This window comes from Caenorhabditis briggsae (assembly GCF_000004555.2).
Source record: "Caenorhabditis briggsae complete genome, chrI, whole genome shotgun sequence".
NCBI lineage: Eukaryota > Metazoa > Nematoda > Chromadorea > Rhabditida > Rhabditidae > Caenorhabditis > Caenorhabditis briggsae.
Genome location: NC_013489.2, coordinates 8,777,328 through 8,788,892, shown reverse-complemented (window position 1 = coordinate 8,788,892; position 11,565 = coordinate 8,777,328). Strand labels below are relative to the sequence as shown.

Genomic DNA, 11,565 nt, shown 5'->3' with positions numbered 1-11,565 from the left:
CTTTTCTTTCTTAATTACCCTTTCGTCTTTACCTAATTTCGATTGTTGTGAACCAAAAAAAGTCTTTCCGTGTTTACTAAAGGAATTGTTTTCTTTCCTGTTTAGAAATATTTTTGGTATGGTGTTAGGAGAATAAATATTTGGATTGAACTAGGTGCTTTCGAGAATATGAAGGTTTTCATTTTAGACAAGAGAACTATGATTCTCAACAATTCAAAAAGGTTCTGACTGATAAGAATTCATAGAAGTGTTAGATAAACGGTTCAAACTTATAAGAAAGTGCTGGTATCTTCTCATTTCAAAAATAAATAATACATTAGAAGATCCGTTTCTGCTTAAATTAAGGTGTCCATCCAAATTGAAAGGTTATATCCCTCTTTATTATGCCGGTATGCAAAAAACTGAGCTGTGGAAGAGAGACGTCATCGAAAGTCCCACATCGAAAACTACCGTAACCTAAATATTAATTTATTTTCAGCACTTATTTTTTCGATTTTCGTGCGTTTCAGGTTACTGTAGTTGTCGTTGTGGGACCTTCGACCACTAATGAACCAGAATAATACACCGGGAAATTTTATTTTTTTTTCTAGATACTTTTCAACCCACAACAAAAAATCTTGATAATATTGAACCAATTACTTTCCGCAACTGATCTTTTCTTCAAACCTCCGTCGCAAAGTTTTGAAATTTCTCAAATACTCAAAGTTTTCCGAGTAACATCATATATATTTCGACACTGACCATCACCCAGGAAATAAGAAAGAAGATAATAAAAGTTTGGCCGACAAAACAATGTAAGCAGACAAATAAACAAATAGGAAATTAACTGGGGAATGAAAATTGAAGAATTTTTTGTTTTTGTTTGTTTTCCGACTCTGAAAATAAGGCTTTAGTTATTGAAAAAACAGACACAATTTCCACACAATACAAGGAGCGGACGTTCTGTGAATCATACCGTTTTTAGGAAAAGAGAAGTAAAACCTACTGATAACAAAAGGACAGAGTAAATAGAAGGAAGAGGCGGAGCTAAATACCAAAATAAAAACAAAGAATGTCTGAGTACTGGTTTAGCTAACTACATGACTTTCATTTTACTTCTAGAAGTAAATATTTTGGTTGTTTGTCCCAGACAATTCTCACATTTTTTACTGAATATTTCGAGTTCCCCAAAATCTGATATTTAAGATTTTTTTTGTTTTTCCGATTTCTCCAAATTTCCGAATTCTTAGGATTTTTAGAATTTCGGAAAATCTGAATTTCTGAACTTTTGGAGTTTCTGAATTTCCTATTTTCCTAGCTTCCGAATTTCAGATATTTCGAATTTCCTAGTTTACGATATTCTGAAATTCTGAAATTCTGAAAATTAGAAAAGTTGAAATTCTGAAATTCTGAAATTCCGAAAGTCTGAGGCTCCGAGACTCTGGAATTCCGAGGTTCCGAGATTCTGAAATTCTAAAATCATGAGATTCCAAGATTTTGAAAGTTACGAATTCTGAGTTTTTGAGATTCTAATATTTTTGAATTCCGATATTTTGGACCCTTAGAGCACAGGTGGGACTTCAGTTCTGTTTTCTATTTATGAAGTATCTTGGCATCATTTTTGCGGAAATTTTGGAAAAAAAATTCTAGATTTCTGTTACTAGATTTCGTATTTTTATAATTGTTTCCAGCTGACAACTATTGTCCATATCTTGATCTTTAGATATCATAAATCTCTTAAGATTTGATTTTTGTTTCTTTTTTCATTTTTCGAAGATTGTGACCCTAAAATTGCTCATATGACCTATCATTTTTCGTACTTCCTACGCACATAGGTGTGTGAGTGTCACTCTCTTAATATTTATCTCTGATTTTGATCTGCCTACCTTCCCCTTTTCTTCCTTCTTCACCTATTTTCCGACTCTCAACCCTTACTCTTCTTATTTTTTCATTATTTACTTTCCACAAATCACGGATCAGTTTCAAAGCGTGCCAAAAACTATAAAGTCTTACCGTCACACCGAACTAAACCTTTTCGCACCACATTTTGACCTCGAAACCAGTGTGTGTTCGTGCATTTTTTGATACAGTATTCTTTGTGTATATGTGCACATAAAACAAGTTTCGCTTCCGTTTTCTCAGTGGGTGTACTGTGGAATTTCGGAATGTTTAGTATGTTTGTGTTGTTGATTTATTTCAAATATTTTTTTTGCCTAAAAATTCGAGATGTCCTTCGAGAGTCATGCTAAACTTTTTGTGTCTTCTAATCTCGATTTCTGCCTTATAGCAAGAGTGATCACTAGATTGGGCTGATACTTGGGAGAATACATCTGACATATAGTGTCAGTTTCTAATCTCATTTTTGGCATTGTATAATTCCGAGTTGGATCGGGGCAGGGTCGAAAAAAAAATCTTCCGGTCCGACCAGGCCCAGTCAGCCCGGATAGCTGGTTTTTTGAAAATTCTTGAAAATAATTATTGAATTACTGAATTCCTAAAGAAAATTTCTTGAATCATTCCGCCCTTATAAAAGTATCAAAATTTTGAAGTTTCTTTACAAGTGCAAACTTTTTTTTACAAGTGCAAACTTTGAAAATTTTGCGATGTTCTGACTTCCAACCATATCCCAATCAATCATACATTCTATTCAACTGGTAACAAGGCCAGAATGCCAGAAATAAACACAATAAATCGCAAATCGAGGAAAGGAAAAGCTGCCAATAGCTTCGACAAATCTACATGTCAGCTGTTTCTCTCCGCGCAGGACCGATCTTCATTGGCAAAACGAAGCAGAATGAGAAGAAGGAAAAAGTACCAGTCAGTTGTGTTCATATTCTTTTATTTCTTCTTCTTCTTCTTTTCCCGTACTTCCTCCTATTGATGGTGATCATCATAAATGAAATGTCTTAGTCTTCTTCTTCATTTTTCTTGCCTACCAGTTCTTCTTCTTAGTTTTTCACACATATTTCGGATCATTCCACCTCCTCGCCGCCTCAATATAATTTCATCTCATTTTCAACAAAAAAATTGAGAGAAAGTGTAAATATTTGTATGATTCGATTTGCTCTTTTACTGCTCCGCGCGGAGCAAAGTAAGAGGTGGTAAGATTGTGGGAGGGTGATGGAGGTTAAAAAAAAAGAAGAGAGAGACAAAACGTACCTCAATTTCATTCGATACTTTCCTCTTCTTCTTCTTCTCTTCATCATCTTCGTCTCTTTTCCCTCTTCTTCTTCTAGAAATACCGGTTCGCTCCTCTTATTCTTAGTCCTCCCACTCTCACATATTTATTTCATTTCGATTATAATAAGGCACCCTTTGGGGCCAATGCCACCTTTCGATTAATGTGTGAATTCTCCACCTCCTGCCATATATTTTCCGATCCGTCATATCTCGAATTATGATCTTGTTATCTTCTTGCCAAAGCTTCCTCCCTTCTTTTTTCCCCCGCCGCCGACGGTATTTTTCTTTTTTTGTTCTCAAGGTTTTTCTTTAATTGGTTTAGTTTTTCGTATTCTTTCTCTACTTTTCCCTCTTGTCCGTGTTCTGTTGCAATTGCCCAAACTGCCACATTCCTCTCGATTCGACCCCTTTTCTACTTTTTTTTTGTCTTTAAAGAAGACGTTACTGTCAAAAAAGGACATTCTTGGCTTTCTGATATGATAATATAACACGTTTGTTGCGAAAAAATGGGCAGAAGTACACAACCCTCGATCAGAAAACAGAATCCTCCTTTATTATTCTACCAATTTAATGGTCAAATGAACCTATCTCTTATCACGTATAGCTTCAAATTCACTGTGAACCTAGAACACCGTAAAACCTCTAGGCCGCCTAGCTTTCAAATTTGAGCAAATATATCTCGATTCCCGTCAAAGGTATTTAAAAATTGTCAACTGATAAATAGTTTATAATAATATCACAAAAATGTTATCAGTTTACGCATTTCAAATATTTTTCATAGGAACCTAGATAAATAAGCTCAATCTTAACAGTGCCAGAGTCCTTCTAATACAGGTTTGTATCAAAAATCTACCTAACTTTGATTTTTTTTTTAAATTTCGATCTTTCAATTCAATGATATTCAATGATTTCAATGATAACTTTCTGGTTGATTCTCTATAATCAACACCGATTTTTTCCAGATTAAAAAACACATATATAAATGGGAGCATTTGGTAATAGTGCATATGGAGCCCGTGGGCGGTTGGTCAAGTTCTCATACATCGTTACAGCGCTTATTTCAATTGTAAGTGCATAATTTTAATTTTCGTATTTCAAAACGAAATTTCAACAAAAACAATGCAAATTAGACTTTGATAACCTTGAGAGAAAAAAGGGTCAATAGACACACCGTCACAAATATTTTTGGTTCCTTATTCTTCTTCTTTCTTTTCATATCTAGCTGATCAGATATTGTGAAAAAAATGAAAAAAATGATGTCTATTTGAACTTTTGAGAGGAAGGAAGCAACAAAAAATGCGAGAGAGAAAAAAGGAACGGAAAGATGAAAATAGAAAAAGAAAGTTAAAAAGAAAAGAGCCGAAGAGTTCTTCTCACCAAATGACAATCTCAAGTGATTGTGGTTTGTTCGAAACAAAAAACAAAAGACTGTAGGATGTGGAATCTTCAATTTACAAAAAGAAAACTATCAATAGAACAAATTCCAGCTCTTCTCCATAAGCTGTATATGTTATGGCATTTGGCTCCTGGCTCGACGTTCCCAATATGCTGAACTTGTATCCCCATCGCTTTATGTAGACGTGGGACGAATTCTTGTCATTATCAGTATCCTTTCAATTGCTAACTATCTGATATGTTTTTATGCAATTTTCAAGGAAATGAGGTGTATTGTCACATCGGTGAGTTTATTCTTTTATTGATTCAGAAGATCTGATTTATCCAAATTTCAGTGTGCAGTTGCTTCAATTGTTATCGCTGTAATGCTGATCATTGGTGGTTTGATCGGATTGAATTTCCGCGATCAATTGACCCATTATACTCCGCTAAACCTGAAAATGCTAACGTCTCTCAGAGAACTTTATGGAACACACGACATGAAAGGAATCACAGAGTCTTGGGATGCTCTTCAATCCAATGTGAGTTTTTTGAAAAATTCATTAAGAGAAAAAATAAATGTACTTTAGTTCAAATGCTGCGGTGTCAATGGTACTGATGACGCCCAAATTTGGAAGACATCAAAGTGGTACATGCATCAAAAGGCTCCAAAAAGTCTTATTCCCGAGTCTTGGTGAGTTTTGTTTTCTGAATTTTTAGGGAAAAAGTAACAAGTTTGAATTGGAAAATATACAGTAGGGAGCTCGGCTGTTAAGTTCCCGACCACTTTGAAAAATTTGGAAGTTGTGAAACAGATGAAAACTCTGCATTTACAGAACTTTTTGAAAATTCCTAGTTTTTCAGCTATTTGCCAATTTCTGAAAAAAATACCTTTTTTTCATGTTCCCAGTACAACACGAGTGGGGTCGTTCAGAAATAGGTAATTATTGAAAAACTAGTAATTTTTACTAAATTCTGTAAATGCAGAGTTTTCCATCTCTGTCTGTTTCACACCATCAAAATTTTTCAAACTGCTCGGAAACTTCACAGCCGAGCTCCAGACTCGTGGAAAAAGTAAAAATAAAATGATTTGTATATCTTTAAAAAACGGCCTAATAAACAATTTCTGATTTCTAGCTGCATCCCATCCGAAATCGATCGGTGTCGTTCTAATCCGTTCGACAGCGGATCACCAGCTCCGTATTACACGAATACATGCTACGAACCTCTTCAAAATGATTTACTTCATGTTATGAACGTGGCTTCATGGCTATGCATTACAAATGCTATTGTACAGGTGTGCTGAAAAATTACACTCTTCAATTCACTAATTTGTATTTTGCAGATTATTCCATCAGTGGCCAGCTGCTGGTACTCAAAACTTATCCGAAAATAATCAATCTCTCGTGATTATCTATTATTATCCCAGACGAAGAGTCTTGAAGTTAAATCTACCGCTTCACACATTTTGATTCCACTTCAAGACGTCTTCATCATCATCATCACATCTTATTCTCTTTCACACCTTCGATCGCTGCAATCCAACACGACACCTATTCAACGAAACGGGCCAATCACATTCAACTCGCTTTAGGCGCAGCTGCAACTCCTATCACAATTTAATTTTTTCTGAAATCTTTTTCTCTTTTTTCGATTGTAAATTTGAATTTTTTGTATGTAATAATGATCCCCTGGCGGGTATTTGAAAAGTTTTATGCGGAATCAAAAATAAAAATCTTCTCTTAAAAAAAAAATATTATGAACATTGGAATGTGGGATGAAACAACTCTATCAACTACATACATAAAAACCAATAAATTAGTCGATAAATAAATAAATATCTGAAGAAATTAGGTTGAAAAACAAAAAAAAACATTTTTATAAAAAATGAAGATTTAGTTAAAATTTCTTTCGCTCGACGAAAGTACACGTAGAACAACATTTTTGGCGGACTTCCAATGAATCGCATCTGAAAATAAGGTTAGGATGGATTACTGTAGTTAGGTAAACCGAGTTATTTTTCGCCTGATCGAAATGTTTTTGATGGATTGGGGGTGACGAATCGAATAGAATAAGTGATAGAACAAACACAATCTTCCGATAGGTGCCGATTGTTTTGTGTGCATTTTTAAGCATTTGACAGTTAAAAGAGAGAAAAAGGTAAACTTACGAATGGAACAGTTTAATAATGTCACAGAAACGAGATTGGTCTTGGCACGAAGAGTCTAGAAATATGAAGATCAGCGAAAACAAATAAAATATAAATCGAGAAAAAACCTCTTTGGAAAAGAGAACTTGCAGTTGGCATACAAGGTGGAAGTGGTTCATCAGCTACACACGCTCTTGCTGAATGAGGACGTCTCATCTGCTCACAATTTCTTCCTGCTGGACGTCCAGAAGATATCCAAACACAGGATAGTAATCGGAGTTGAACACCTCCTGTGCCACATTCCGAGCTACAAGATCCCCAATCAGAAGTTCTCCATTCAGCTTTGCAGTTTTCTGAAAAAAAAATATCAGAATTAATTAGCATGATGCGACTTACGATTTGGACAATCCATTGTGGTAGATGGCCGATTTGTGATATCACAATGCTGAATGTCAATTGATGTTCCATTCGTGAAACGACAAGTAACATTTCTTCGTTTCTGTGCCAACATACTGCTGACACATCTCTGAGAAGAGCATTCTGACCATTTGGATGCTTCCCATCTTGGACAGTTTTCTCTGTGACATGGGCGGGTTTCTGGCGGACGAACAGATGCTAGTGATTCACAAATTGAGTTATCCACATTTCTGGTTTCCCCATGGAAGGTTACCTTACAGGATAGACCGCGAGCCTGAAAATTTATATTTGTGTTTGCCAACTTCCACTGTTCACCTGATATCCAGCCACATGACATGTTTTCTGTCTGCACTCTGACCAGTGTCCAATATCCCATCTTGCTACCAATTCGTTACCGTATTTCTTCAGTTGTTCCCGTGCTTTTTCATCATTTGGAGCTGTCAGCAATCCTTCGATCAGGGAAACATTCATCTTATGAAGCACGGATGCTTGCTCACGAATCTGGTCTTCTCTACTCATAGGCGGCCGTTGCTGGTTTTCGTTAGTTGGAAGTTGAACTTTCTGCGGTAAATCCGTTCTAGTAGCTGGGAAATCTCTATATTTGAAATTCAAAGTGACATTTCCTTGAAGTCTATCAGTGAAACATTCATATACTCCAGCATCTTCCATTCTTGCATGGAACACTCTCAAGTTTCCATTTGCTGACACTTTTATGTGAGCATCATTCTTTATCTTCTTTCCATTCTTCTTCCAATAGATCTTTTTCTTATCGAACTTCTTCGCTGGACACTTAATCTTAATACTTGTTCCTTGATACAGAGTAGCCACTCCTCCGATTCCCAAAGTCAGCTTCTTCTGTTCAACATTCTGCTCAAATACTCGATTCGTGAGAAGTTCCGGTCGAGAACACGATCCAAAACTGCACACTTCAACTGACTGTGGTTTCGTATTTGCATCACATTCAATATCCGGACGACGTTGAGTTTTTCCTCTCGAATCTTTGATCTCACACCAAACCTGCCGACGTCGTTCTCCGGAATCACACGATCGAGAGCATTCTGTCCATTGTGCAGTCTGAACCAAAATGTATTCAACTGCATCTAAACTTATAATTAAAGCTCACCACCCAGGTTGGAGGACAAGCCACGACGTTACATGTCTCTGTCTCTTGTGGTTTTTTGAAGTGACATCTATCATCTCGAAGTATTATGTGAGCATCAGCACCGTCGGTTTTGCTAACAGTTTGACACATTTCACACTTCTTTGAGCAGTTCCACTTCCACAAGAAACCGAACACTCCGAATACGAAGAAGTCAACCAAAACGGTGGGCATGGATGTTGATTACATGGACGGCTCTTCTCTGGTGGACGTCGACGAGCATCGCATTGAGACCATTGGACTGACTTTCCAGTTGAAACTTGAATGCATTTCAAAGCAGCTTTCTGTTTTCCTCCGAGGCAAGATGCACTGCATTGAGTCCAATCACCATATCTCCATTGATAAGGAGCTTCGTCTTCAGTGAGCTTGGAATCTTCTTGAAGAGGGCAACTACGGACTTCGCATGATTCAAATAATTTCGGTTGTTCTTGATCTGAAAGACATTTTTAACACCCCTTCAGTTTCTTGGCAAAAAAGTTCCTCCCTATGACCTCTTTTCCAAAAAAATCCATTTAATTATGCAGGTCGCCTGATGAATCTTTTCTTTTTTTTTCTATTCCGAAATTCAGCCATTCGTTAATAATGCTTTTGAATAAAAAAAACCAAAACGTCTTCTTCTTTTCTTTTGAATTCATTTCACATACCCTGGCATTCAGACATTGGAAGTTTGATGGGTGCCGAAGAGATCGGATTGACGGCTACACATTCAACGGTGCGCGACATGACACCAGTTCCGCAAGTCGATGAGCATGTACTCCATTCACCGGCAACTAGTCTGCAATTTTCGATTAGAAGGAAATGGCGGAAAGACAATTGAAGAAGAGAGTAGTTGAACGACTTGTACGTTTTTTAGGAATTTAGGGAATTGGAGTATTGTGTTGGGAGCTCGCAACAGCTTGGTGGGTTTATTGATGTTCAGAGTTGGTTGGCCGATAGTAACTTTTTTGATTATTAGAAAAAAATTGGAACCTACAAAATGTTTCGCCGACCGAATTTCCAAGAATTCTGTATTTTATACAGTAACGAATAGATTCTTTGATGAATGCAACTTTCCACTTTTTGTATTATGTGTGAAACTAACAGGAGAACATTTTTAAGAGGTCCTTTGAGAGCTTGAGAAAAAAAGTTCAGCAATATCGTGTAAGTAAGTGCCTAAATGGGTCAAACATTTTCAGACGAAGTTTTTCAGCGTGCGGATGAGTACGGGAGCTAGATATTCCTGCCAACTCCCAGAGGACATTTGAAAAGATTCTCTTGTCAGTTCAGATTGTCTCAAACTTCTTACCTTGGAGCCTGCCAGTCGTTGTGGTTATCCATTGATCCAAAAGTGTTTCCATCCAAATATGCTCGATCGTTCCAGTCCAAACTGAAAATTCATAATTCATTTTTTTGTTCCTCAACTTTTCTCACATTTCCTCCTTTTCCCGAATTCCCAAAAACTCTCGATTTCATGCCCTCCCAAAAACCAACCATTTTGCGTTTTGGCTCTCCCTACTTTCTAATCCCATGGTGCTCTTGTTCTTCGCGCACACCACAACGAAAAATGACAAATGAATGAGTATGTATATTCTTTTGGATCGCTCTTTTTTCCTATTTTTGGGCTCTTTGAGTTCCAGTTAAAACTGTGTTAGGAATAGTTTTTCCAGTGAAAACATTTAGAATCCTCTTTGAAATCTGTTACCCTTTTAGCTATTAGCTGTTTTGTCTCTCTTCTCCCCAGAGACGGTCCGTTTTTTCTCTAAATTCAATCAGATAACACATTTTTAGATAAGAAGAAAAAGACATTCAAAAGACAACGAGCAAAAAAAGAGCCCCTAAACCAACAACTCCGTTGATAATGTGTATTGTGGCGGCATGAAAGAAAAGGGTGCGGGTGGATTATGATGCAATGGGAAAAGGGTCAAAATGATAGATGGTGGTGCATGGAAAAAGGAAAATGACAACTTTCCAGTGGCACATGACTTTTGACCGTATAAACTACATCATAAAACAAAAACTGGAAGGGAGTTAGATGCCAAAATTTTGTATTGAGAAGAGAGGGATTTTGAGATGAGTTCAAAAGGGAAAATAAACTAGATGTGCACTATGGCACTGAAATTCCAACACTCAAATTCTTTGAAATTGAAACTATTTTTCGAATGATCCAATAAAAGGAAAACAACGCGTTTCCGCCAGATTCTTTAATTAAGAAAAAAAACAAAAGCTCTGAGCATAAGTACCGAAATTCGCAAAAATCGGGGGAAATTCCTGGATTTTTTTAATTTAATTTGTTTATTGATCAGGTGTAATAAAACATTAGAGGGCAGGACATGAAAAACTCAGAAAAAAATGCCCCTCACGAGGCCGATGTGAGTAGGGGAGGGGAAACGGGATAATTTAGATATTTGACACAGGAAAGATGTAACCGGTAGAAAAAGAAAAATAGGGGAGCAAATATATCAATAACGGGTAATACTGGAAGAAATTAAGGATTCAAACTCGGAAGGTAGGAGAAATCGGGTAACTTGGGAAGTGATGGCGTTCCACAGGGGAACAATTGAAGAAAAATAGTCAGAGGAGTAGGGCTGAACATTAATTAAGTTCATAGGGCGACGAGGGGAGGAGGATTATTTGACATGTGCATTTACGTTAGGAAAGTANGCGGAACCATTTAAAAATTTATAGAGAAGAATTAGTTGAGCTTTTAGCCTACGATGTCGAATGGAGAACATATTGAGGATAGAGAGACGATCAGAATAGGAACTGTACTGGATATTACAACGCTGGAAAATACACTTAGAGAAAAATCTTAAGGGAGATTCTAGTTTTAGAGCAAGGCGAGAAGAAGGCGGAGGGGAATAAACTACAGAACAATATTCAAGAATCGGGAGAACATAACATTTGAAAAGATGTATGTAGAATTCTGGAGACTTAGATCTAAATGACTTTAAGAGTTGTTTGGAACGGAGAAGAGCTAAAGATGTGATTTTGTTGATGTGAGCAGAGAATTTGAGAGAGGAATCAGTAATGAGTCCCAAGTCCCGGACGGAGGAGGAGGGAGTAAGTGCGACACCCCCAATTATAATTAAATCAAAAAAATCCAAATGCATAGGATGAAACACTTTGTTTTTCTTCAACTGGGACACTCGCATTTCGGAGCCAAATTCAGAAAATTCGAATTCTCCTACGGCATGCATAGAATCGGGAACAAACTCCTGTCTATTTCCTTCAAGGTGAATAAAGCTTTTGATCTTCTTTCTTTTTTTAAAAGTATTTTCCTGTATTATCCCATTTCTGCGCCTTCTCTTCTAATGAACTCGGTGTTGCA

At 36.8% G+C, this 11,565-nt stretch overlaps 2 protein-coding genes across 2 annotated transcripts in view; one reads left to right on the top strand and one right to left on the bottom strand.

The window, feature by feature from the left end:
• Window positions 1-4,141: 4,141 nt before the first annotated feature.
• On the top strand, window positions 4,142-5,929 carry Cbr-tsp-15 (the record flags this gene model as incomplete). The annotated part of the gene is made up of 6 exons (XM_002639629.1): window positions 4,142-4,225; window positions 4,647-4,838; window positions 4,890-5,075; window positions 5,124-5,227; window positions 5,671-5,830; window positions 5,879-5,929. 6 exons carry the CDS (start codon window positions 4,142-4,144, stop codon window positions 5,927-5,929), a joined length of 777 nt encoding a protein of 258 aa, XP_002639675.1.
• A 503-nt stretch (window positions 5,930-6,432) lies between these two features.
• Window positions 6,433-11,565, bottom strand: part of Cbr-madd-4 — a gene marked incomplete at both ends in the record, with an annotated part of 15,628 nt that continues 10,495 nt past the window's right edge. The window contains 9 exon segments of the mRNA XM_045239050.1: window positions 6,433-6,502; window positions 6,704-6,758; window positions 6,811-7,035; window positions 7,079-7,400; window positions 7,415-8,173; window positions 8,223-8,360; window positions 8,390-8,691; window positions 8,903-9,033; window positions 9,544-9,624. Of these exon segments, the coding sequence (XP_045094854.1) occupies window positions 6,433-6,502; window positions 6,704-6,758; window positions 6,811-7,035; window positions 7,079-7,400; window positions 7,415-8,173; window positions 8,223-8,360; window positions 8,390-8,691; window positions 8,903-9,033; window positions 9,544-9,624 (2,083 nt within the window).